Source organism: Talpa europaea (genome assembly GCF_964194135.1).
Source record: "Talpa europaea genome assembly, chromosome: 16".
Classification (NCBI taxonomy): Eukaryota; Metazoa; Chordata; class Mammalia; order Eulipotyphla; family Talpidae; genus Talpa; species Talpa europaea.
This window is the reverse complement of record NC_140084.1, coordinates 50991931-51014394: the sequence shown is the minus strand read 5'-3', so window position 1 is coordinate 51014394 and position 22464 is coordinate 50991931. Positions and strand designations below refer to the sequence as shown.

At 73.0% G+C, this 22464-nt stretch overlaps 2 protein-coding genes across 5 annotated transcripts; both read right to left on the bottom strand.

The window, feature by feature from the left end:
* Positions 1-4391: 4391 nt before the first annotated feature.
* EPN1 (epsin 1) lies at positions 4392-11809 on the bottom strand. The gene is made up of 11 exons (XM_084257230.1): positions 11761-11809; positions 9481-9792; positions 8069-8318; positions 7476-7600; positions 7226-7300; positions 6807-6890; positions 6207-6492; positions 5795-5905; positions 5636-5722; positions 5057-5314; positions 4392-4940 (listed from the first exon to the last, which is right to left on the bottom strand). Exons 2-11 carry the CDS (start codon positions 9706-9708, stop codon positions 4732-4734), a joined length of 1713 nt encoding a protein of 570 aa, XP_084113356.1. The 5' UTR covers positions 9709-9792; positions 11761-11809; the 3' UTR covers positions 4392-4731.
* Positions 11810-12587: 778 nt separating this feature from the next.
* U2AF2 (U2 small nuclear RNA auxiliary factor 2) lies at positions 12588-22346 on the bottom strand (the record flags this gene model as incomplete). 4 transcript variants are annotated; one of them, XM_084256698.1, is made up of 12 exons in its annotated part: positions 12588-12722; positions 14321-14569; positions 14680-14778; positions 14985-15107; positions 15184-15263; positions 17376-17514; positions 17767-17883; positions 18938-19089; positions 19164-19267; positions 19508-19552; positions 19849-19984; positions 22298-22346. In XM_084256698.1, 12 exons carry the CDS (start codon positions 22344-22346, stop codon positions 12588-12590), a joined length of 1428 nt encoding a protein of 475 aa, XP_084112824.1. The 4 variants fall into 4 exon arrangements, with proteins under 4 accessions (XP_084112824.1, XP_084112825.1, XP_084112826.1 ...); XM_084256699.1 differs by having other exon boundaries at positions 14692-14778; XM_084256700.1 differs by lacking the exon at positions 19508-19552.
* Positions 22347-22464: the final 118 nt, after the last annotated feature.

The following is a 22464-nucleotide window of genomic DNA, read 5'->3' as shown; positions in this document are numbered from 1 at the left end:
CGCGGGCTGGGGGTGGAGGGGGGTGGGGGGGCTCAACCCACCCAGACCTGCTTTAACGATGGAACCGCGGGGGCTCAGGGGGCGGGCGGGAGGCTCCGCTTAAGCTTAAAGGCCTTCGCTCCTCCCCTCCCCCGCCGGGGCTTGGGATTCGGGGCTCCCCACCCGGCAGTAACCGCCAAGAGCGGAGCGAAGGCGAGAGGTGGGGAGCAGGGCTCCCCCCTGTGGGGTGAACGGCGGCCGGGCTCCTCCGTCCTCCCCCATCAGGCTGAGGATGGGCCGCGCCTGGAGGGGTGTGGGCGCGCGGGGCCCCTGGGCGGAGGCGGGCTCCCCAGGGAAGGCGGACCGCGAGGAGAGCCAGCGAGGGAACAGAAGCAGCAGCGAAGCAGAGGCCTGAGAGGTGCGGAGGCGCCCAGGGAGAGGGGAGACTCCGGGGGGCTGGGCCCGCCAGCCCCAGACCCCAGCGCCCCCGCCCGCCAGCCCCGCGCCCCCGCGCCCCCGCCCGCCCCCGCCCGCCCCCGCCCGCCCCCGCCCGCCCCCCGCCCGCCAGCCCCGCGCCCCCGCGCCCCCGCCCGCCCCCGCCCGCCCCCGCCCGCCCCCGCCCGCCCCCCGCCCGCCAGCCCCGCGCCCCCGCGCCCCCGCCCGCCAGCCCCGCCCGCCAGCCCCGGCCCCCGCCCGCCCCCGCCCGCCCGCCAGCCCCGGCCCCCGCCCGCCACTCCCGGCCCCCGCGCCCCCGCCCGCCAGCCCCGGCCCCCGCGCCCCCGCCCGCCAGCCCCGGCCCCCGCGCCCCCGCCCGCCATGCACCTGGTACACCCCGGGGAAAGCCAGCCAGGGCTCCGGCCTCCTCCTGCGCCGCCCGCCCGGCCACAGCGACCCCGCGCTCCCGCGGGCGCCAGGACGCGCAGCTGCGGCCCCTGAGGCCCGAGGCCCCCGCCCCCTCCCGCTGCCCCGCGCGCGCCTGGGCGCAGGTGACGCCGTTTGGGCGCGTGGTGCCCCCGCCCAGGTGGGCGTGATCGGCCCCGCCCGGAGCCCCCAGCCGCCCGCCGCGCCCCGCGGGAGCCGGAGCGTCCTGCCGCGCGTGGGCGCCGCGCCGCGACCCGCCAAGCAGCAGACGCGCCGGGACCCACCCCCGCGGCCCCGCCGCCCCGGGAGCCCCACGCCCGGCCCGGAGCTGCCCACAGGGCGCAGCCGACCCCCCCTCCCCGCCGCTCCCTCCGCGGGGTTTCCGGGCATCTGTCTGCGGCGGGTCCTCTCACCCCCGCCCCACGGCCGGGACCCCAGTTCTTGGCGCATAAATAAATCTTTACAGAATATACAAAGAAGGCGGCACTTCAGTCCCGCCCTGACCCCGGCACCCGCCCGCCCCGGGAGCCGCGGTCAGGCGAGACGAGGCCCCCGGCAGGAGCCGGCCCGGGAGACGGAGCCCATGGGCGGGATCCGGCGCCTCACGCGGACGGTGGCTTCCCGGGCCCGCGCGCGCCCGCGCCCCCGCCAGGGCAGGCTCTTCACGCCGCGCGCCCGGAACACCCGTCGTCCGAGTACCGGCGCCTCGGCAGGACCCGAGGACGCCGCCGAGCGCAAGCCCAGCCACAGACATCACGAACATCCCTTCTGCGTCGAGTCGGAGCTAGTCACGGGCCAGGAACACTCCGCGAAAAGCCGCAGCAGGAAGACGGCGCGGGGGTGGGGGGTCCCGGGGTGCAGGGGCGCGCGGTGCAGGGGTCCCGGGGTGCAGGGCGCGCCGGCCTGACCTCCGCAGCAGGGGCTGGGCTGGGCGGCTGCGCTCTGGCCTCCGGGAGCCGCGACCCTGGGCGCGGACACCGCCGGCATCACCCCTGGGGGCGGAGGGTGTCCGCGGTGGGGACGCCCAGGACGGGGGAGCGGCCGGGCCTGCGCCGCTCCCGGGGACTGGGGGCCGGCCGCCGGGCCGAGCTCGCGGGCGGGCTGCACGGAACTGGCTCCCGGGCGGTCTCGGGTGGGAGCGGGCCCCGCGCAGACCACCCCGCCGCGGGCTCCGGTGCGCGAAGACGAGCCTCGCGAGAGCCTTTGGAATCGGCGGCTCAGCGGCAACACCCGGGGGCCTTGGCGCCCGCGACCCCCGCAGTCCCGGGGCAGGGGGCGCCCCAGGGCCCACCGCACCCCTCTCCGCTGGCCAGGGCGCTGGGTGCCGGCGAGAGCGGCCCGACCCGGGCTCTCCGCACCCCTGGGCGGGCCGCCCAGGAGATGGGGATCGGGGCCTCGGCGTGCGGGCCCAGCAGCCCACCCCCGCGTGGGGACCCGGCGCTGCGACGGGGTGTCGGGGGAGCCCTGCCTTGACTGCGATTCGGGGGTCTCCTCTCAGAACTGTGGGGTCTCCCTGCCAGGGCGCGCCGGGGTCCGGGCTCGGGGAGCAGAAGTCCTGCCCTGTGCCCACGCGGGGACCCTGGGGGGGGGGGGGAGCCGGGCGCAGGCGGGGTCTGGGGTGTCCGCCGTGCAGGGGAGACCCTCGCTGCTCGGGCGGGCCAGGGTGAGGCCCCGCGCGCTCCTCCTGCTCGCGGGGTCCCGGCCCCGGCCCTCGGGCACCCGCGCGGGTCTCGGGGGTCCCGGGCACGGCGGGAGGGGCGGCGTCTCCGCCCAGGGCGCGTTCACCCCCGCGGCCGCGCTGCAGGGCTCCCCACACGTCAGCGGGACCCCGCGGCCGTCCCGGATCCCCGCCCGGTGGGGGGCGCGGGCGGCGCGGGCGTCGGGGTTCGCGGGGGCCCCTGCTCTACCCCGCACCTTCCCACGGTTCCTCAAAAGAAGCCGCCGCGGCTCCGGCGCCGGCAGCGACGGGGGCGGCCTCGCCTTGGGCTGCGGGTGGGCGCCCCGCCGGGTCCGGCCCTCCGAACACGAAGCCGCCGGTCGGGCTGCTCCAGCGCCCCCCGAAGGCGCGCCCCCGTCGCGCTGAGCCCCCCCCCACGGTGCACTTCTCCTTCCGCCGCCCCTCGGGGCCCTCGGCCGCCCCCCTGCGCCCCCAGCCCGCCCCTGCCTGGGAAGGCCCCCCGCTGTCCTCGCGGTGCTGCCCTGACGCGCCCATCTGAACCCCAACACCCGCTCGGAGCAGCGCGTCCCCCTCCGGCAGCGCAGGGCCCGGACACGCCCGGGTCCAGCCTGTGCTGCTGACGGAGGCCCCGCCGCGTGGCAGAGCGTCTGCCGGGGCTCCCGGGCCCCAGGACGGCGGCCCAGCGAGGTGGCCGGGACTCCTGGCCCGCCCGGAGCCCTCCCAGGGGCCGCCCCACGCCCCGCCCGCTGCTGGGCGCCTGCGGCCTCCACGCCGGGGCTGTTCCGGGCACCCAGGACGCAGGGGCACTGCCCCGCGCTGGCGCAGCGGCCTCGCGGCCCACGGCTGAGCCCCGGGAGGGCCGGGCTCCGCACCCTTCAGCTTCCAAGGGTCGGGCGGGCGTCTGCGCTGGCAGCCGGACCGGCCAGATGGGAGGTGGCGCCGCGCCGAGGCGAGTCATCCGGCCGCACACCCGCCGCGCGCCCAGGGCCGGCAGTCGCGGCCGCAGGTCCCCCCAGCTCTGGGGGCGCAGGGTGTAGCCCCAGGACTGCCACCAGCGACGAAGGCGGCCCAGGGACCCACATGAGGCCGCTACCCGGCCGGCCGCTTCCCCGGGCCGCCGTGCCTCAGGGCGAGCAGCAGTTTTCGAGGCCAAAGGCCTTGGGACAGACAGGCTGTGCCCCCAGGGCCGCCCGCTGACCGGAGCTCGGTGCGGAACTGTGCGTTTGGGTATTAAGGCTCAGCTCTCTGTGGGGTGGCCCCGCCCCTTCCTGGGGTGTGTTTAACTGCCTGGCTTTTCTCTCTGCAAGAGCTCACATGAGGTCACCCCAGCTGTCTCGTCCCCGGCCACTGGGCGGCACCCCAAAGCCACCGTGGGGCCCGCGTCTCCTGCCCGGCGGCTGGGCTTGGCAGCGGAGCCTGCACGCAGGAAGCCTCCGCTGCGCGGGGACGCGAGGGCCCTTCCCGCCCGCGGTGCCACCCACAGCAGGTGCGGCCTCCGGGAACCAGGGCAGCGCTGGCGACCGGCCGCGTGCTGGGCCACACCGCCCACCGCAGCCCGCCGCGGGGGACAGGGGTGCTGGGGAGGCCGGGCCGCCAGGGGAGCCGCGGAGACCCCCGCCCCTGGAGAGCCACGGCCTCCTCGGCGCGCTCTGGACGGGCTCGGGCTTGGATTTCAAGGAATGAGCGTCGGCCCGCGCCTGCCCGCGCACACCTGACCACCCGGCGAGGCGGCCCCACACTGACGGCGGGCCAGGCTCCCCGCGACCCCGCCCCGCGAGCCCCACAGGCGTGTCCCACCCGCGACCCTCGGGAGGGGGAGGTTCTGGCCCGGGGGCCGCGCCGGGGCGGGGGTCACGCGAGTCACGGGCCGTGAGAATTGCCATTTATTCCCGAATTGCCAAAATCATCACCAAGGGTCACCACGGGGCATGAAGGGCACGAGGTCAAACACTGATTGAGGGGCCGGCGAGGAGCTGGAGGGAGGGGTGCGGTGGGGAACCCCCGGCTTTCCCTCCCCTTTCTAATGCCACAGGAAAGGGGTCCCCCGGCCGGCGCCCCAGCCCCATGTCCAGCCGCGCGGGAGGCGGCGGGCCGCGGGAAGAGGGTGTAGTGTGCGTGGCCCCGGGGGCGCCGCGCGGCCCGTCACATGCACTCACAACACGATCCCCGGGGCGGGGAGCGGGCGGCCGCGGCGGGCCCCCTCGCGCCCGGGATTATAGGAGGAAGGGATTAGTGTTGGGGGCCGGGGGCCCCGGGGGCATCATGGGCGGCAGCGCGGGGCCCCCGCCGAGCGGAGAGATGTACGTCGGTGGCGCCCCGGGGACGGGGGGCACAGGGCTGAGCCGGAGCTGGTTCAGGGTGAGCGTCGCGGGGGGCGCAGGCTGGAAGGGGTTGGTGACGGAGGGGCCGGTGGCCGGGGCTCCTGCGGCGAGGACAGACCAGCGGTGGGTCCGTGAGCAGCCGCAGGCCCCGCCCCCGAGGCCCCGCCCCGCCCGAGGCCCCGCCCACCCCGCCCCCTCCCCCCGCAGCCCCCCTCACCACTGGGCAGGAAGGGGTTCGAGGCCTTGGCTCCTGGTGGTGTCGGGCCCGGCCGGCTCACCAGCGAGTCCAGGTCCACCAGGGCTGCGTTGGGGCCCAGGAAGGACTCCGGAGTCTTCCGCGTGGGGGCAGCAGGGGCTGGCGCAGCAGCTGGCGGGGGGCTGCCCACAGCCTCGGCCAGCGAGCCCCCGACCCCGCTCATGTCAAACGCCCCGGGGCTGCGGGCAGGCACCTCCCCGGCCAGCAGCTCCAGCTCCCCTGGAAGGCGCGGGCGGGCTCAGGGGGGCGGCCTCGGCCGCAGGTGGCCTGGGGCGTGGGCTGCGCTCTAAGGTCTGGGGAGGTCGCGCTGTGCATGGCCAGGAAGGCCCCGGCCAGGCCCCTCCGGCCCCAGGCCCTGCAGGGACAGGGCACCTGCTGGACGGCGCCCCGCAACAGGCCCCTCCCGGGACACGCCGCACCTCCGGGCCAGCCCCCCTCAGCCTACAGCGCGCTCACAGCGCAGGAACGCTCAGCTGCACCCAACCACTGGAGGCTAAGGGACCCATGGAGGGGGTGTGGGGGCTTGGGGGCAGGGCCTACCTGTGCTGCTCCCCGATGTCGGCAGGGCCGTCCGCAGGCGGTCAAAGTCTGAGAACTCGTCAGGGTCCGCGTCAAACCCCCCGACAGCTGTGGGGCGGCCAGCGGCTCAGCTCCCACTCAGGAGCCGGACGCCCACACCCCAGTGTCTGCCCCACCTACCTGCAGTGCCATTGGTGCTGGGCTTGGCAGGTGACCCACCCCACGGGTCCGAGAAGGCCGGGGCCGGGGCCCAGGGGTCAGAGGCTGGGGGTCCGCCAGCAGGGGCCCCACCTGGGTGGGAAAGTCGCCGCATGAGGGGCAGGCTGAGCCTGTGGCTGCTCAGAGATCGCCCCCACGCCTGCCCTGGAGACAGAGTGCCCTCAGGGTCCCCACAGTGACCAGGAGAAACACACTGCCCCCCTTTGTCCGCGTGTCCTAGCTGCAAGGCCTTGAGGTGACTGGAAACGCCCCCAAAGGCCTCCTCCGCTTCCCTGACCGTGCAGCCCCTGTTGCACACGCACTGGCAGATCCCCAGGCCCAGCTGGCGCCAGAGGCCCTTCCCCGTCCACCCCCGGCCCGCCCGGCTGCTCACCTTCCGAGCTCCCCCACGGGTCGGACGTGGGTCCCTCTCCGGCTGCCGGGGCCTGGGCCCCGCCCCAAGGGTCCACCGGGGGCCCCGCAGGAGCAGCAGGCCTCCAGGGGTCCCCAGAGGCCGGTGTGGGGGCGGGGCCACCCCAAGGATCCGTGGTGGGGGGGACAGGGGGCCCCCCCCAGGGATCTGAGGCCGGTGCAGCCGTGGGCGCGGGGACCCCCCAGGGGTCGGCAGCTGGCGCAGGAGCCGGGGCGGTGAAGACGTCGGCCAGGTCCATGAGGGAGGACTGCGGGGGAAGCGAGGATGAGGCAGGGGCAAGGGGGGGGCGCTTAGGGGAATAGCGCCCAGAGCCCACCCCCCGCAAGTCCCCGCCACAGCCCCTGCTCCCCCTCCAGGCCAGGTCACACCCTGACTGCCACGTCCCGAGTCCTGGGGCGACACCGGGCGGGCCGGGCGCCCTCTGGGGGGTGAGGCCTCAGGCCCGGGGGCCGGCCGCGAGCTGGGAGACACGCTGACGGGGGAGGCGCCTGGGGCCACGGTCCCCCACACCGCGGGGCGGTCGAGCTGGGCTTCCGCAGGGGCGGGCGCGGGCGGGCTCACCTCCTCCTGGCCGCCCGTCTCCCTCTTGCTCTCCTCGATGGCCATCTGCAGCCTCAGGTCGTCCCCGCGGCGGATCCGCTCCTCCTGTGGGGCCGGGCAGGGGGTCAGGCCGGCTGCTGCCCCCGTGCGGCCCCAGGACCGCGCCCACCCCGAAGCGCCCGAGGCGGAAATGGGATGAGGCCGATGTGTGGGGAGGGAGGCGGAGGGGCGCGAGGCTGGGTGAGGACGGGGCGCTGTGGGGTGCTGCTGAGGGAGCCTGGCCCGCGGGTCCCTGCGCGGGTGGGGGTACGGGCGGGCGACGGCGCTGTTCCCGCTCGGCGTGGGGGCCGGGCAGAGGGCGGGCGCTCGGGCCCTCTTCCGCCGGTGCCGGAGCTGCGGGCCTGGGGTCTCGGGGCGCCCTGGGGGGAGGCTGCTCTGACCTTATCGTGCTCCTCTCGGCTCAAACTAAGGGCCAGCTGGAGCTGGACGTCGTCCTCGGGGCCACAGGGCGGGGGCTGGGGAGAGAGCGTGAGGGCGGGGGCTGAGGGCAGGCGCGGGGCAGGCGCGGCCGGAGCGGGCGGCTCGCAGGCCGGGTGGGGGGCGGGCGGCGGCGGGAGAGCAGGGTGGAGATGGGCGGAGATGGGCGGACGTGGCGGCAAACCAAAGTCCGCCGCGCCGCCGCGGGCCCACCTGGTCGGCCTCCTCCTTGCTCATGGCCAGGGCCAGCTGCAGCTGCAGCTCCTCCTCCCCGCTGCTCTGCGGCCAGGCCTGCTCCGCCTCGGGCGGGGGCCCGGTGCCCACCGCCGCCGAGGACGCTGTGGGGCGAGAGCGGGTGCTGAGGCGGGCCGGTGGCCGGGGCCCAGGCAGCGGGCTCCCCGCGGGACCCAGGGCCCGGCAAGGGGAGCGGGCGGGAGCCCCAGAAGGCAGGAGCCGGCGCAGGCCAGCAGGGCAGCCCCACCCGAGGAGGGCGCTGGGCAGGGCCCCGCGATAAGGAGGGTGGGAGACTCCCCAGCCGCCGCCCTCGCCAAGGTCCCGCCCAAGGTCAGGGCCAGACTCCCGCTGCCCGCGGCCTACCGGCCCTCTGGACCCCCTCAGCTGGGACGTCCCCGGGGGGCCTCTCCCTGCATGGTACAGGACCACCCCCTCCAGAGACTCTGTCCCCCCAGACAGGCCCGCCGCACCCACAAGGAACACGGCCTTGTGGCCGCTGCTCAACCACCCAGCCAGAGCCCCGATGACCCGGGGGGGGGGCCGGGGGGGGCGGGCTGGGGGCCGGGGCTCACCCGTGGCGGTCTGCGCCAGCTTCTCCTTGGTCTTGAGGGCGTGGGCACGCTCCTCCCGCAGCCGGTCCTCGTCCCGCAGCAGGGCCACCAGCTGCTTGGCCTTCTCGCGCACGTTCACGCCCTGGTCCTTGCCGTCGCGGTCCACGTACTGGAAGTCCTTGAGCGTCTGCACGGCGTACATGTTCTCCTTGCACTGCTGCGACACGCGCTCGGAGCCGGTCTTGATCAGGTACTCCATCAGCGTCATGGCCTGCGGGCGCCCGTGGCCGTGAGTGCCCCGCTTGCCCGTTGGATCCCGGGCTGACCACCCCGAGAGGGGCTGACGGCCAGGGCAGAGCCCACCAGGCGTTTCTCCATGCAGCGGGGCCCCCGAGGCTACGAGGGCCTAGGGAGGGGGGAAGGGTGGGGTGGGCCGCAGAGCCGGTCACCGTCTGGGTCGAGCCTCACGCAGGGAGCACGGCCCTCAGCAAAGGACCCAGCTTAGAGGGTGCCGATGATCCAGGGGCTCCCCGGAGCCCCCAACACCCACACAAGGCTCCCGGCTTTAGAGCAGAGCAGAGCGCCAGGGCCAGAGTCTGTGAAGGCCATGGGGAAGCCACTCGGCTGGGCAGCCACGACCTGTGGGCAGGCCCCGGCGCAAGGGGACCTAGACCTGCACCCCAAGGACCCATGCCCTTGTGGGACCAGCGTGGGCACAGACGCCAGCCAAGAAGCGAGCCGCAAGCATGCGCCCCAGCCCAAGGTGAATGTGGCCCGCAGAGTGGCCAGGCCTGGGCCAGCCCCAGAGAGCAGGCAGCAGGGGTCGTGCCCACCGGGGGGCTCCGCGGATGCCCCAGGAGGAGCACGTGAATCCGGTGCCATCTTGGAGAACGGCCAAGGGGCCCAGGGTGCCCGGGACACATAGCACTCGGGCTCTCATGAAAAGCGGCCGAACATATCAGGGATGTATCCGGGCCAGGCCCGCGGGGCCATGAGGCCAGGCAGAGAAGGCACCGCAGGGGTGTCAGCGCCCGCTCCACACCCAGGTCCACTCACCTCAGGCCGAGCTCGGACCGGCAGCCTGCGTCTCGCACAGCAGGCCCCCAGCGCCCCGGCCCTCACGGCCAGCCCTCCCACCCAGTCAGCTCCTGGGGCCACGTGGCACCAGGCGGAGGAGCAGAGCCCTCGAGGGCACAGGCCCACCAGGCTCCCAGGGCCCCACACTGGCCTTCCCAGTGGGCAGCCTCCCAGACAAGGCCCTTCTCACGCGAACACGCGCACCGCCACGCTTGCTCCCTGCATTCCGCGAGCTGCCTGCGCAGACACGCGGGACCCAGGCCCTCCCAAAGAGGCGGCGGGGAGCCCGCACCCCCACCCCCGACCCCGCCTGAAGACGCTCCGACCTTGTAGCCGCCCTCCCCCGCCGCCCTGACCTTGTAGACGTGCCGCCAGTTCTTGCCGTGGTCGTTGAGCCGCTTCCAGATCATGCTCATGATCTCGGAGAAGGCGACGACGTTGTAGGTGAGGTCGGCGATCTCTGACATGAGGGAGCTGGACGGGCCCCAGGGGTCGTTGCTCGTGGCCTCTCGGACCTTGATCTCAGCCTCCGAGTAGTTGTGGACGATGTTCTTCATCTGGCGCCGCAGCGAGGAGGTCGACATCGTGGTGGCAGTGGCGAGGGCGTGCCCCGGGGGCAGCCGGGCGGCTACTGGCGGGGCGGTGGCAGGGGCTGGCGGTCAGCGCATCTGGGGGAAGGACAGCCTCTGAGCAGCCGGCCCCCGCCCAGCCTGAAACCAGCCCTGGCCCTGGGGGCGCCCGGCGCCAGCACCCAGCCGGGGCCGAGGCCCTGTCCCGAGTTAACCTCCGAGGCTTTTCAGTTCCCCAAACCCGCCGGCTTCTTCCTGCTCGGGGCTCTGCTCAGCCAGGCGGCGCATGCAGCCTGGAAGACTCAGGGGCCCAGGGGGCACACCTGCACCCCGGCTTCCTGCTCAGCAAAGCCCAGCTGCCCAAGAGCTGAGCGGGTGGAGCCGCAGGGAGCGCACTACAAACCCTGAGGCGCAGGAACCCAGATCCCCGCGCCCGGCGGGCCCTCTCACTCCCGTCGGCCTCGTGACTCTGTGCTCATCAGCCTGCCTGTGTGTGGCCGTGGCCATCCCACGCTAGAGCCGGGCCAGAAGTCGCTCCAAGAACGGCGCTGACACGAGGAGGGCAGCACCCAGAACAAGGACACGGGGGAGGCGGGGAGGCTTCCGGGGCCGCTGAGCATCCCAGAGACGAGAGTGTGGCAGCCCAGCGGCCCGGGAGCCCTAGCCCAAGCTCAGACCAGCCCCACGAGACCTGGTCAGCACCCTGACTGCCAGGGCACCTGCAGGCTGAGTGACACAGCAAGGCCACACCACACAGGGCAGCACTGACAGCCCAGCGCCGAGGCTCCCAAACCCACGCCTTCAACTCAAGCTGTGCAGAAAAGGTGCAGGTGGACAGCAGGGGCGGCAGCAGGGGACAGCAGAGGCGCCCGGCCCTCGCCCAGACACGGCATCTGCAGACGCCACCTCAACCAGCCCTCCCAGCCCAGCGACCCGCCACCAGCTTTAGGGGAGGAAACTGGGGTACTGAGGGGGGCTCCTCACCCTGGGACACACACCTCATCCCCAGCTCTGACTGCCACGGCGTGTGGCCTCTCTGAGGAGCCACAGACAGAGCCTGTGCCCACCACACTGGGCCCAGGGCACGGCCACCCGTGGGCTCGGCCAGGGCCTAAGTGAGACAGAGCGGGGCAGTGGAAGCGGCAGCCACGGTGCCAAGCCAGGTGCGCTAGGACGGAGAGGAGCCAGGACACCCGGGCAGGGGGAGCTGCCCAGAGGCACCAGACAGACGTGGGGACAGCAAGCGGGAGGCCAGAGCTCAAGGAGGCCTGCGGCCAGGGGAGGCAGGAACCTGGGGCCAAGAAGCAAGAGGAGGAAAACGGGGTATAAAGCCAGGAACAGAGTGTGGGTGCCAATCAGCCACACCGGCCACCAAGTCAGCAGCCTCCCTGGCGGCCGTCTGCTCAGCTCTGAAAGGAAAGCGCACCCCTACCCTGCCGGGTGCTGATTAAAGGGGTGGGAACAGAAGCGCTCGGCCATCCCCAGGGCGGGCGCCCAGCCGCGGGGTGCTATTACCAGGAAAGCCAAGGGTGCCCGCAGGGCGGCATCAGGAGGCGCGGGTCCGGGTACCCCGGCTCCCGCGGCCCAGGAGGCCGGGCTTGCTAAGCCCACGCAGAGAAGCGCCAGGTTCAGCGGGGGGCGGGGGGCGTGGGGTTCAGCGGCAGGACCCAAACCCCCGCTGCGGAACGCGGGGTCCGCGAGCCTCTCCGGAAAAACACAGACCCCCACCCACGGCCGAGGCTAAGGCCGCGCTGACTGCTCCCCGGATTCCGGCCCCGACCCCCGCGCGAGCGCGCCCGCGGCCCGTCCAGTGGGGACGAGCACCCCAACTCCACTTCTAGGAGCCAGGGCTGGCGATCGGAGGCGGCGGCGGCCACGGGCCTCAGACCCCGGCCGGCGCGGCCCCGGCCCCGGCCCCGCGGGCGCAGACCCGACTGGGCCGAGAGGGGCCGGGGCCGGGCGGAGCCCGCGGAGACGGAGGCGCCGGCTGCCGGGCCGCGGGGCGACGGCGGCGGACGCAGGCCCGGCGAGGACCGGCCGCCGACCCCGCCCGCCCTCCGCGCTCACCTCGGCGCCCTCACGCCCGGATCCGGGGGGTCATGGCGGGCACCCCGGCCCCCGCCGGCCGCGGTGTCGCGGGGCGCGCTCGGGCGCAGGCGCGGACGCACGGAGGGCCGCACGCCGACCGCCCCGCCGCCCCGGCGCCCAGGGGGGGCGCGGAGACCGGGCGGGGGAGGGGAGCCGCCGAGCGGACGGGAAGCTACCGAAGGGGGCGACGGACCGGAAGCGGAAGCGGCCCCGCGCCCCGCCCGGCCGGCGCTGGCGCGGCCCCACACGTCACTTCCGGCGCGCGGCCCGCCGCAGGCGCCCCCGCCCACTTCCGGCCGCGGCGCCGGGAGGAGCCCCCCGCCCCCCGGGCAGACACCGACACAGAGCCACGCCGTAAAGTAAAATACAACAAAATGTTTAATGAGCAAATTCGTCTTAGCAAATATGAAACTGCCACAGAGGGGACAGCGCGCGGGCGGGCGGGCGGGCGGGCGGGGCCAACTAGGGGCCGGGGCGGGGCCGGCCGGGGCGGCGCGGCGGGCCGGGCGGGGCGGGGCACCGGGCGGACAACGAAATCGGAGTTTGGCCATAAAATATAAACACGCTATGTTTCTACGGGGGCGGGGCCGGCGGGCGCGGGTCGCCCTGCCTGTGCGGCCCCGGCCCGGGTCTGCGGCGCGTGTCGGGCCTGTGCGCGCTCCCGCCCCGCCCCGCCGCCATTCCAGTTGCTGCCGCGGCCACTCGGCTGTGTCACTCCTCTGCCCTTCGGTCTTCAGAGGGGGAAAAGAGGGGGGGTGGGGGGGAGAAGCCCCCGGCCAGCCCGGCCCCACCCTCCCCCTCCGCCTCTACCAGAAGTCCCTGCGGTGGTAGGAGTCGGGGTCACAGTACTTTGTGACGACCACTCTGTTGGCGAACTTGCGGCCTGTCAGGCCCTGCATGGCTTTCTGGCAGTCGAACACCGAGGTGAACTCCACGAAGATCTGCGGGGACAGGAGGCGCTCAGCTGGCTCCCGCGCGACCGCCAGCACCCTCCCAGGCAGAAGGGGGCCCCCAGCATCCCCCAGAGCCAAGCAGGGGCATGTCTGCTGTGGCTCCCTGGCACCCGCCCTGCCCCCCCCCCCCCCCCCCCCGGGCCATGTTCTTCCCAGACAGACAGCGAAGGGTCAGAAATCAGGGCTCAAACAGGTTGGCTGAAAAAATACAAAACCTAAACCTTGGTCTACTCAAGCCAGCTTAAAGGGATGGGCCCTGGGACGCAGCGGCCCCAGCCCAAGCCGGCACCCTGGGAGGGTCCGAGGACATCTGTACCAGCCTGCGTGGCTCAGCTCCCGGCAAGCAGGCGGGAGGCTGCCCAGGAGGGGAACTGCTGAGATATTTCAAGGGGCGGTGCTCAGCTGGGACCAGCGCACACCAGGACCCTGCTGGGGCCTGGACCCCAGGGGGCCGAAGCCCAGCAGGCAGCATCCCTAGGGGAAGAGCCCAAAGCGCAGGGGCTGAGTGGGCAGAAAACGTCTCAAGGGTCCCACGTGCACCGTGACCAGCTGTGGCCCACCCCAGCCCAGGGGGCCCTGACTGCCACACGTGCCGTCACCCCAGCTGTGGAGCCACACTGCTCTGGGGCCACACCGCCTCCTCTACACCTGCACATCTGGAAGAATGTTCTCAGCGAGGCAGGGCACCGCCTCCTCCACCAGGCCCAACAGCTCACCCCCCCCCCATGCCTGTGGGCCCTGCGGACCCCCTCCCTCTGCTGGGGTGTCCCAGGACGGCACCACCAGTACGCCACACGCAGCCCAGTCACCCGCCTTGCTTCCCACTGCGTTTCCCACTTGCTCCCTCCTACCTGAGCACCCTCCCACTTCTCTCTACCCAGTGACCCCCAAGCCACTGCCAATTCTCACAGCACCGCCTCCAGGGAGTGCCTGAAGCTGGCACCTGTGGCCTCCTTTCTTCCCACCACCCACAGGGCCCAGCTGGGCGGGATTAAGAAGCCCCCACCCACCGCAGGGTGCAAGCTCCATGCACCAGGTGTGCGACCACGGTGGGGCCTTGCACAGCCTCCCGGCTTGCTCCGAAGGCCTCCCAACACTCTCTCCAGCACCGATGCGGGCCCCCCAGCACCAGCCCCGCTGGCCCTGCCCCCCGCCCGTCACACGGCGCCCCGGCCGACCCGAGACAGAGCCCGCGTGCTGCTGCCCGGCCACCGCCTGCCTGTGCTGACACCCCTCACCCCGACCCCACCAGCCCTTCCCTGCCCCGTGTAGCACTGGCCCAAGTCTCTCCGCGCTGGCCCCAGGGCAGAAGGGCACGGGCCCTGACAGCATCAGAGGCCTCTCGGAAACCTGCCAGCGGGGCCTCTGAGAAGTGGGGGACAGGCTCAGCTGAGTGCCTGGCCCCCACCTTGGTGCTTCCCTCCCCAGTCCTGAACAGCCAAACTGTTGTCCACGCCACGTGACCAAGAGCGCAGCTGGGCAGCCAGGTCCAGCTGCCTCCACACATCCCCTCCTCAGCAGGGCGGCAAGCCCCCCCCCCCATCACCGCCAGCCCGGGCCCAACAAGGTTGGAGGAGCAGCCTCACCTTCCCGCAGCCGGGCACCTCCACGCCGTCCACGGGCCGCGGGATCTCAATGGACTTGACCAGCCCGTACTTGCTGCACTCGTCGCGCACGTCCTCCACGATCTCCTCATACTCCTCGTCATCCAGCAGCTCCTCGGGCAGCACCATGTTCATGAGGCACAGCACCTCGGTGGGGTGCCCGCCCATCTGCACCTGGGAGCTCATCAGGCCCGGCACTTGCAGGGTCACCGGCGTCTGGTTGATGGTGCTCTGCGGGGCACAGGGCGGGGTCACCAGGGCCGGCAGGGACCCCAGGCCAGCACGGCCCGGCCCCGCCCTTGCCGGCCCCCACCCCCGCTAGCCAATGGAAGATGACGTGCCGGGAGGCTCACCAGCGTGGCGTTCTTGGCCCCCACGCTGGCCCTCTGGACGAGCAGCTTCTTGTCCCCCAGCTGCATCCCGTTCAGCCCTGCGATGGCCTGCGTTGGAGCACCGGGGCACGGGGAGAGGCGGTCAGGGGCAGGAGCCCAGTGCCCGGCGGGGCAGCGGCTGGGGAAGAGGGAGCAGCCGAGGGGCGAGAGTGCGAAGAGCCACAGAGAAGGGGCCAGCCCCAGGGCCCGATGCAGGCGCCACCCCTGCTGCCCCCCTTCCCAGAGGGAGCCCCGGGCACAGGGCGGGGGCTCACCTGGTCCGTGACGTTGATGTCCACGTACTCACAGAAGGCGTAGCCCTTGGAGAGCCCCGTGGCGCTGTCCTTGACCAGGTTGAAGGCCTTGAGAGGCCCGAAGGAGGTCAGCAGCTCTTTGACCTGCAGCCAGCAAAGGCTCCCTCAGAGGAGAGGGGGCGGGGCGGGACGGGGCCGGGCGGGCGGGAGCGGGGCTGACCTGGTCGTCGTTCAGGTAGTTGGGCAGGCCCCCGATGAAGAGCTTGTGGGCCGAGTCAGGGACCACAGTGGACACAACTCCTGAGGGAGACACAGACGAACGTCAATCCCCAGCGCTCTAGGAGCCTGCAGGGAGGGGCGCTGGGGGACAACGGCCCCCCATCCACACGCCCAGCAGCCCACACCCCGGCCTGGGCCCACAGAGAGCAAACTCACGACCCAAAGAGGCCGCCTGCCCGTCTCCTGCCTCGGGCGAGGTCGTGACGAGCCCAGCCCCCCCACGCCTGGCCTCAGCCCAGGGTGGGGACGGCACAAACAATGCAGACCCAAGGGACCTCTTGCTCACTTCAGAGGTGTCTGCAGGCAGCACCCGGCAGGGGCTGGCGGACTCCTGGTCAGCTGAGCCCACCACATGGCCCTCCCACCCCTGCACCCACCCCGGGGCTTCGCCCGCCCTCACACCGCCCCTGCAGACCAACAAGACAGAAGAGCTGAGCAGACCAGCACGGGGTCCGAGGCCAGCGTCAGGGCTGACGGCCTCCTGGGCACAAGCGTGGCTATCGACCCCCGCAGACTTAAAGGGTGGTCACAAGCCAGGCCCTCACCCCAACACTCTGCGGCAGCCTAGCAAAAAAGAGGCAGTGCTGGCTGCACCAGCCCTCAAAGACTCTCCACAGCACAGAGTGCTGAGGGGAACTGCGTCACGTGGAAAAAGCCGGGCTGGAGTTTCCCGGACTTGAAATCCTGGGGAAGCAGAGAGGCCCGGGCCCCGTGTCCAGGGGTGCCATGGGCACCCATAGCTGTGCTCCCAGGCCCCAGTGTGTCTCGCGTGGGGCAGCCCGGTTCCTGGAAACCAACCTCAAGGCCCAGCCCCACCTGCTGGAGCTCTGGGCAGGCTAAGAGACCTGGGTGGGACCAGCCCTGGAAGAGGTAGAGCCTGAGGGTGCCTGTGGGAGACCTGCGGGCCCTGGCCCAGAGGAGAACCACCCGCCCAAGGCCACACCCGGAGAGCTGTGGCCTTAGAGGCCAAACCAAGCCCCAGATCCCTCATCTCTTATGGGAGGCACCGGCCCCCAACACCAGCAAATAAGGCGGAAGTCCACACTCCTATTTTCCCCACGCCCCCAAGCTGCCCTGAACCCCAACATCACTCTGCCGAGATATCACCTCCCTACGGGAAGACTTGACCCGCCAGGGCACAGCTGCGACCCCAGCACCCTGCCCTCCGGCAAGGTCCGCCCTCACGCAGATAAGGGCCGCAGGTGGAGAGGAGCCTCCCGGGCTGAGGGAAGTGGACTTGCCTGCAAATGGCACGCAGCCCACCTCCCAGAGAGCTGACCCCTGCATGCCTGGCCTCCTCCACACAGGCCAGGTCCAGGCTCTGCCCCGCAGGTGGAGGGCGCTCTCCAGGGTCCTGAACTCTCACTGCAGCCAAGGCCACGTGCCAATTGAGACCCAGAGAATGCCCCCCTCCAAGCTTTCGCGTAAGGACAGTGACTCCCCCACAAGGAAGGAAACAGAAAACCCAACGCCAGTTTTACTACCAAGAAACCTCGACCAAAAACCCTCAACCTGCAGAGCACACGCCGGAATCACCAGGCAGGCAAACCCCAAAAAGCCTGTCCACAACGGGCTCTCTGCTTTTCACTCTCAGCTGGGACTGTGGAACTGGCCTGTGAGCAGAGACAGCAGCCACGGGCGATGCTCTCAGAGGGGCCAGGCCCGTGCTCCAGCCTGGGATCATCACGGGACACTGCCTGGAGCTCGCCCGCCCGCCCTCACGCTGCAGGGCACGGCCTGACCACGGGCCTGCCTGTCACTGGCGTGCCAGGAATCCGAGGGACGTCCTGAGGCCTGACCCGGAGGACCTGCGGGCCCACAGAGACCAACACCGCCGACCAGCTGCTGGACGGGGCTGGAGGCATCCGCGGAGGCCACGCCACAGCATCAGGAAATCAGGGCTGTAGGGCTCACCCTCCCGGCGCCTCCTGCTCGAGCCCAGACGAGGAGACCAAGTGCTGAGCCCAACTGAGCGTGACCCAGCAGAGTCCCCCACGCACCCCAGGGCCAGGGCAGAATCGAGAGAGCACAGCGCAGGTACAACCCCTGCCCTCGCCTCCCTGCTGCTCCCGGCTGGGCCACGTGAGCTGGTGCTCTGCCCGGCGCGTGGCTCGGCCCAGCAGCTCCGCTCACCAGGCACGTAGACGGAGGGATTCTCCGACATGCCGGGCAGCGGCTGGTAGTCATGGGGCCTGCGGATCTTGAGCGACTGGCCCTGGAAGATGATGCCGTCGAAGGCCATAGCCTGGGTCGTCTCATCCACCGAGCGGAACTGGAGAGAAAACAGAGACAGCGGGTGTCCCTCCGCACACGGCCCAAGGCTCAGACCGAGTGAACAGCAGTGCTGGAGGTGGCGCGTGGGAGGGGTCGGGGCTGCGGGTTCCCAGCAGGGAGCGACGTGGGGAGGGAGGAGCCGCGGGCGCTCTGCCGAGACCCACGCAAGATGCCAGGGCCTCAGCGCCGCCTCAGGGGAGCAGGGAACCCCCATCGCGCGGGGCTGCTCAGAAGCCCGCCCCCGGCTCACCTCCAAGAAGGCAAAGTTCTTGTCCTGGTTAATCTGCACGGCCAAGACAGGGTTGCCGGGAGCCTGGGTCAGCCCCCCCAGGCGCATCTGGGCGTTGAAGAAGTCCATCATGGCCTCCTGCAGAGGGAAGAGGAGATGGGGGGGGGAGGGGAGAGAGGAGGGGAAGGGTGAGAGAGGGAGACACAGAGGGGGGGCGAGGGGAGGGGGGGCAGGGAGGAGGGGAGAGCAGCGGAAGGCAGGTGGGGCACAGAAGCCCGCAGAAGGGAGAGAGGCGGGAGAAGAGCAGAGGAAGGAGACAGCGGGGCAGGAAGCGGGAGCCGCAGGCCCCAGGGCAGAGGCCCGAGGGCCAGCGGACGGGGCGGGAGGAGCGGGGGCAGAGAGACGACAGGGAGGAGACAGCACGCAGGCCAGAGGCGCCCGCGGTGACGGGAGCGCCAGAGCGGGGAGAGCAGAGAGGGGCAGCGAGGGGGGGCGGCGAGAGGGGGAGAGGGGGGCGGGGCGGGGGGGAGAAAAGAGTGATGTGGCGGGATCTGGCCCTGGAGTCGGGGGCTGGTATCAAATGCAGCAAAGTGCAGGTGGAGAAAGTCAGAATGGACCTTACTTGCCTTCGCCGACGGTAGCAAACTTTTTGTTGCTACGAGGGATCTCAGCCCCACAATATTTCACTTTAAAGAGAAATGGAAACAACTCTTTGATCTCGGGATTCTCGGGGGTGCCGGGGAGGGGAGAGGGGCGGGGAGGAGCGGCGGGGAGGGGGGAGGTCAGGGCCATCAAAAATAAAAGAGCAGCGACCAGGGGAGGGAGGTGGAGAGGCGGGACAGGCGGCAAAGGAGGAGAGTGTGTCGGAGACGCGAGGGCGGCGTCTGTGTGTGCGTGTGCGTGTGCGCGTGTGTCGAGTCTCCCTCTCTGTCTCCGTGCGGACACGCTCGTGGACGCGTAGGTACGTTACGTGTGCTTGAGCCTGGGTGGCTGGAGGAGGCTGGGGGAGGCGGGAGAGGGAAGAGGAGGGAGGGAGGGCCGCCCCAGCCCGGCCCCTGGCTGGCTCAACTCCATCGTCCGTCTGGGAGGGGGCCGGGGGTCCGGCAGGAGCAGAGTCTGACCCGTGCAGGTTGGGAGGTAGGGGGGAGGACCAGGGGGCACAGGGGAGCGGGAGGGCAGGGGCGGGCAGTACCTCGGTGATGCCGAAGGGGATGTTGCCCACGTAGAGACGCCGGGCCTGTCTGGTCATCTGGCTGCCGACCACGGGCACCGGCGTCGGCGTCACCGCCAGGCCGTCGGGGGTCATGGTGGGGAGGAGGGCGGTGGCTGGAATCTGGCCGGCAGCTTCAGGAAGGCAGGTGCAGTCAGACCCGGGGCCGGGCACCCCGCCCATCCCCGCCCAGCGGGGCCGCACCTACCCTGCATGGCCTTGTACTGCATGGGGGTGATGTGCTCGAAGCCGGGCGGCGGCACATCCCAGTACTTCCGCACCTTCTTCTTCTTCTCGTGGCGCGGGGAGCGGCTGGGGAGGGATGGGGCGGGGCAGGGCAAGCTCAGTGGGACCAAAGGGGGGCCTTGACGCCCCCCAGGGTCCCCTCCGGGTCACTCAGCTTTGGTCAGGACCACCCAGGGGCCGGGGCTGGTTTCAGGCCAGGGTCTCTCCCCAGGGCTGGGGCCAGGAGCGGGGCGGGGGCTGGCTCGGCAGGGCTGAGGGCCCCTAGGACGCGGCGGGCAGAGCGGAGGGGCGGCGGGATAATCTCACATCAGTCCACCGTGCTCCTCTTTAGCGCCTCTGGTCAAAGGTTTGCTGGGGGTGGGAGAAAAACCATGGAGGGGGGGGCGGGGTCCACCATCTCCCCACACGCCTCACCCCCAGGGCTCTGAGCCCCAGGGCAGAGGCAGGGCTACGGCCAGCCGTGATAAGCAGGCATTCTCGGCCCTGCCACCCCCACAGACACCCGCAGGTCCCAAGAGAAGAGCAGGACCCCACCCGCCCCCAGAGAGCAGAGCGAGCAGCGAGGGGAGCACGTCAGGGCAGAACCCTGCACCCAGAGCCAGGCGAGCCGCTGCCCAGGGCCCGCCCACCCCGGCCCCCACCCGTACCTCCGGCGCCGCCGGTCACGCGAGGCGCTGCGCTGGTCCCGGTTGCGGCGGTCGCGGCTGCGGCTGCGGCGCTTGCGGTCCCGGCTGCGGGAGCGGCTGTGACTTCGCTTCCGGTGCCGGTTCTCCTTGTCCCGCTCTGGCCGTGGGGAGAGAGGTGAGCTGAGGAAGGGGCGGCCCGGCCCACCCTGCACGGCGCTGCCCGGCCCCAGGGAGGCCCCCACGGGCAGGGGCTGGTGGAGGGGCAGACAGCAGGCGTCCGGGGCGCACCGGGCAGACGGGCGCCGGTTACCTGAGGGAGCAGGGCCGGGAGGCGCCCCGGGGCGTGAGATACCTGAGGACGCTCCGGAGGAGCTGGGAGCCAGAGAAGGCAGGGGAGGCTGGCTCCTGGTCCCCTCGAGGGCTGAGGGGCCAGACCCCAGGCTGTCCCCGGAGGGGCAGGGCTAGAGGCTGGGGAATCAAGAGACCCGATGATGTTTTCCCGAAGGGACTTGTCGTCCCCCAGTCCCACCATCGGCCCAGGGCTGGGGGGGACCGCTACCCAGGGAGGCCCCCTCAACTGGTACCCGCCCCTGCAGGATGCCCGCCCACCTGCTGGCCCCACACACCGTCCTCCCTGGAAAGCCAGCACACGGGCGCTGGACCTAGACTCCCGGCCCCCTCGCTCTGGAACAGCACGGTCTTGCCAACAAAACCCCCAAAGCTCCACCCCCAACAGCCCCTTAGCTCCTGCAGCAGATGACGGCTGGCCCCAGCATGGCGCGCCCCAAGCAGACCCTGGCCCTGCAGGGGACCAGCACCAGCTACCCCGGGCCTGGAGAGACCTCGGCTCTACAGTGTGAGCGGCGGCTCCCAGGGCACCTCGGGTGCAGGGTGCCAGGTGGCGGAGCGGCACTCCAGACAGGCGCATGGGCACCGCACTCAGGTCACACGGCCAGGGGCCAGCGCCGGAGAGAGAAACCAAGGGGCGCGGGCAGCGTAGGGGCCAAAGAGAAGCCTGGGTAGCGGCGCGCCCACCACGCCCCGAGGCCACCGGCATCTCTGACAGCAGAACCGCCCAACATCTAAGGCTGCAGCCCCGACACAGGAGGCGACGCCCGGGGCAGCCAGCAGCTGGCCCAGCAGGCCGCAAACGCCGGTGCGGTCCTGCCGCTGCACAACTGGCGGGACCCGCCGGGACTGCGCGGGAGCCCACCGGGGCGGGACGCGGACAAGGGCGCTGAATCCCCGGGGCCCAGACACAGGAGGCAGGCTGGAGCCTGGAGCCTGGCGTCACGGCCCCCACAGGGTGGTCGGGCCGGAACGGAAGCGTGGGCTGCCTCAGCGGCCACAGCGCCGCCGGCCGGGGGCACTGGCCGGGTCCGCGGGCCGGGCCGCCCAGACCAGGGAACCGCGGCAGGACCCCGCGCCGCCTCCCCTGGGGACGCCCTCAGCCCCCCCCCGCCCCCCGGCTGTGCGGCGCAGGGCCCAGAGCCAGCTTCGACCGTGCTCCCCAACAGCACGCGCCGCGCAGAGCCCGGGAACCCCGGCTTCTCTTCACAGGGGGCTCGGGTGGGGCCCCCGGAGGCGGAGGACTCGGCCGAAGACGGGGGCGCGCGCAAACCACACACCGACCCCGGGAGCGGGCTCCTCCGCCCCGGGCAGGCGGCCCTGCTCGGGCTGCCACGGCGCCCCTGGGAGACGGGCGCAAAGCGCTCGGCGGGACCCGGGGTCCCGCAAGGGCTGGGGCCGCACGGCGGCGGCGACGCCCCGGCTCTCAGCGCGGCCGCAGGCACGACGAGCGCGGCCGCAGAGGCGCGCAGGGGCTCGGCCGCGAGCCCGGCCAACGCGCCTCCGGCCCCCTCGGGGCCCTCCCGACGCGCCCCACGCGGACAGAGAAACGGGGGGACGCGTGCGCGCCCGCGGCGCCGGCAGGACCCCAGGGCGGCCCCGGCACCCGAGGCCCGGCGCCCGCCCCCCGACTCCGAGCCGAGGCCGAGCGCGGGGGAGACCGGGGCCCGAGGGCGGGCGCGGCGGGGCGCCGGGGGGCGCGGGGGGCCCGGCCCGCGCCCACGTGAAGGCGCCCGCCGGCGCCATTTTGGAACAAAGGGGGCGTGGGGACCGGGCGGCGGGCCGGCCGGAAGCGGAAGCGCGGGCCGGGGGAAGGGGGGCTGCGGGGACCGACTGGCCGCCTCTCCGGCCGCAACAACGAGGCCCAGCGAGGCGAGCCCGGAGCGACGGCCGGCCGGCGGGTCGCGGCCACCCCCGCGGGGCCACGTGGGGCGCGCGCCCGGGGCGCGGCGCGCATGCGCCCGCCCCCCCTCCCGGGCGCGCGCGGCGGCGGTCACGTGGGCGAGCGCGCGCCGCGGCGGGGTGGGGGGGGGCGCCGCGCGGGGCCTGAGGGAAGCGAGGGGAACATGGCGCGCGAGCCGAGAGCCGCCCCGCCCGCCGCCCGCGCCCCCGGCGCCCTCACCTTGCTTATTCTCGTTGAGCTGCCGCTCGAACTCGTCGAAGTCCGACATGTTGAGGCGGCCGCGCAGGGCCCGCTGCAGCGCTCGGCTCGCCTGGCGCCCGCCCGCTCCGGCCGCTTCGGCGACTTCCGCCGCCCGCCTCGGCTACTTCCGGCCGCCGCCGCTCGCC

Coding starts and splice junctions, on each gene's coding strand:
- EPN1 (XM_084257230.1), bottom strand. CDS start 9,708: ATGTCGACCTCCTCGCTGCGGCGCCAGATGAAGAACATCGTCCACAAC. Junction 6,493..6,806: donor AGACGGGCGGCCAGGAGGAG/GTGAGCCCGCCC, acceptor CTTCCCCCGCAG/TCCTCCCTCATGGACCTGGC. Junction 5,315..5,635: donor GACATCGGGGAGCAGCACAG/GTAGGCCCTGCC, acceptor CGCGCCTTCCAG/GGGAGCTGGAGCTGCTGGCC.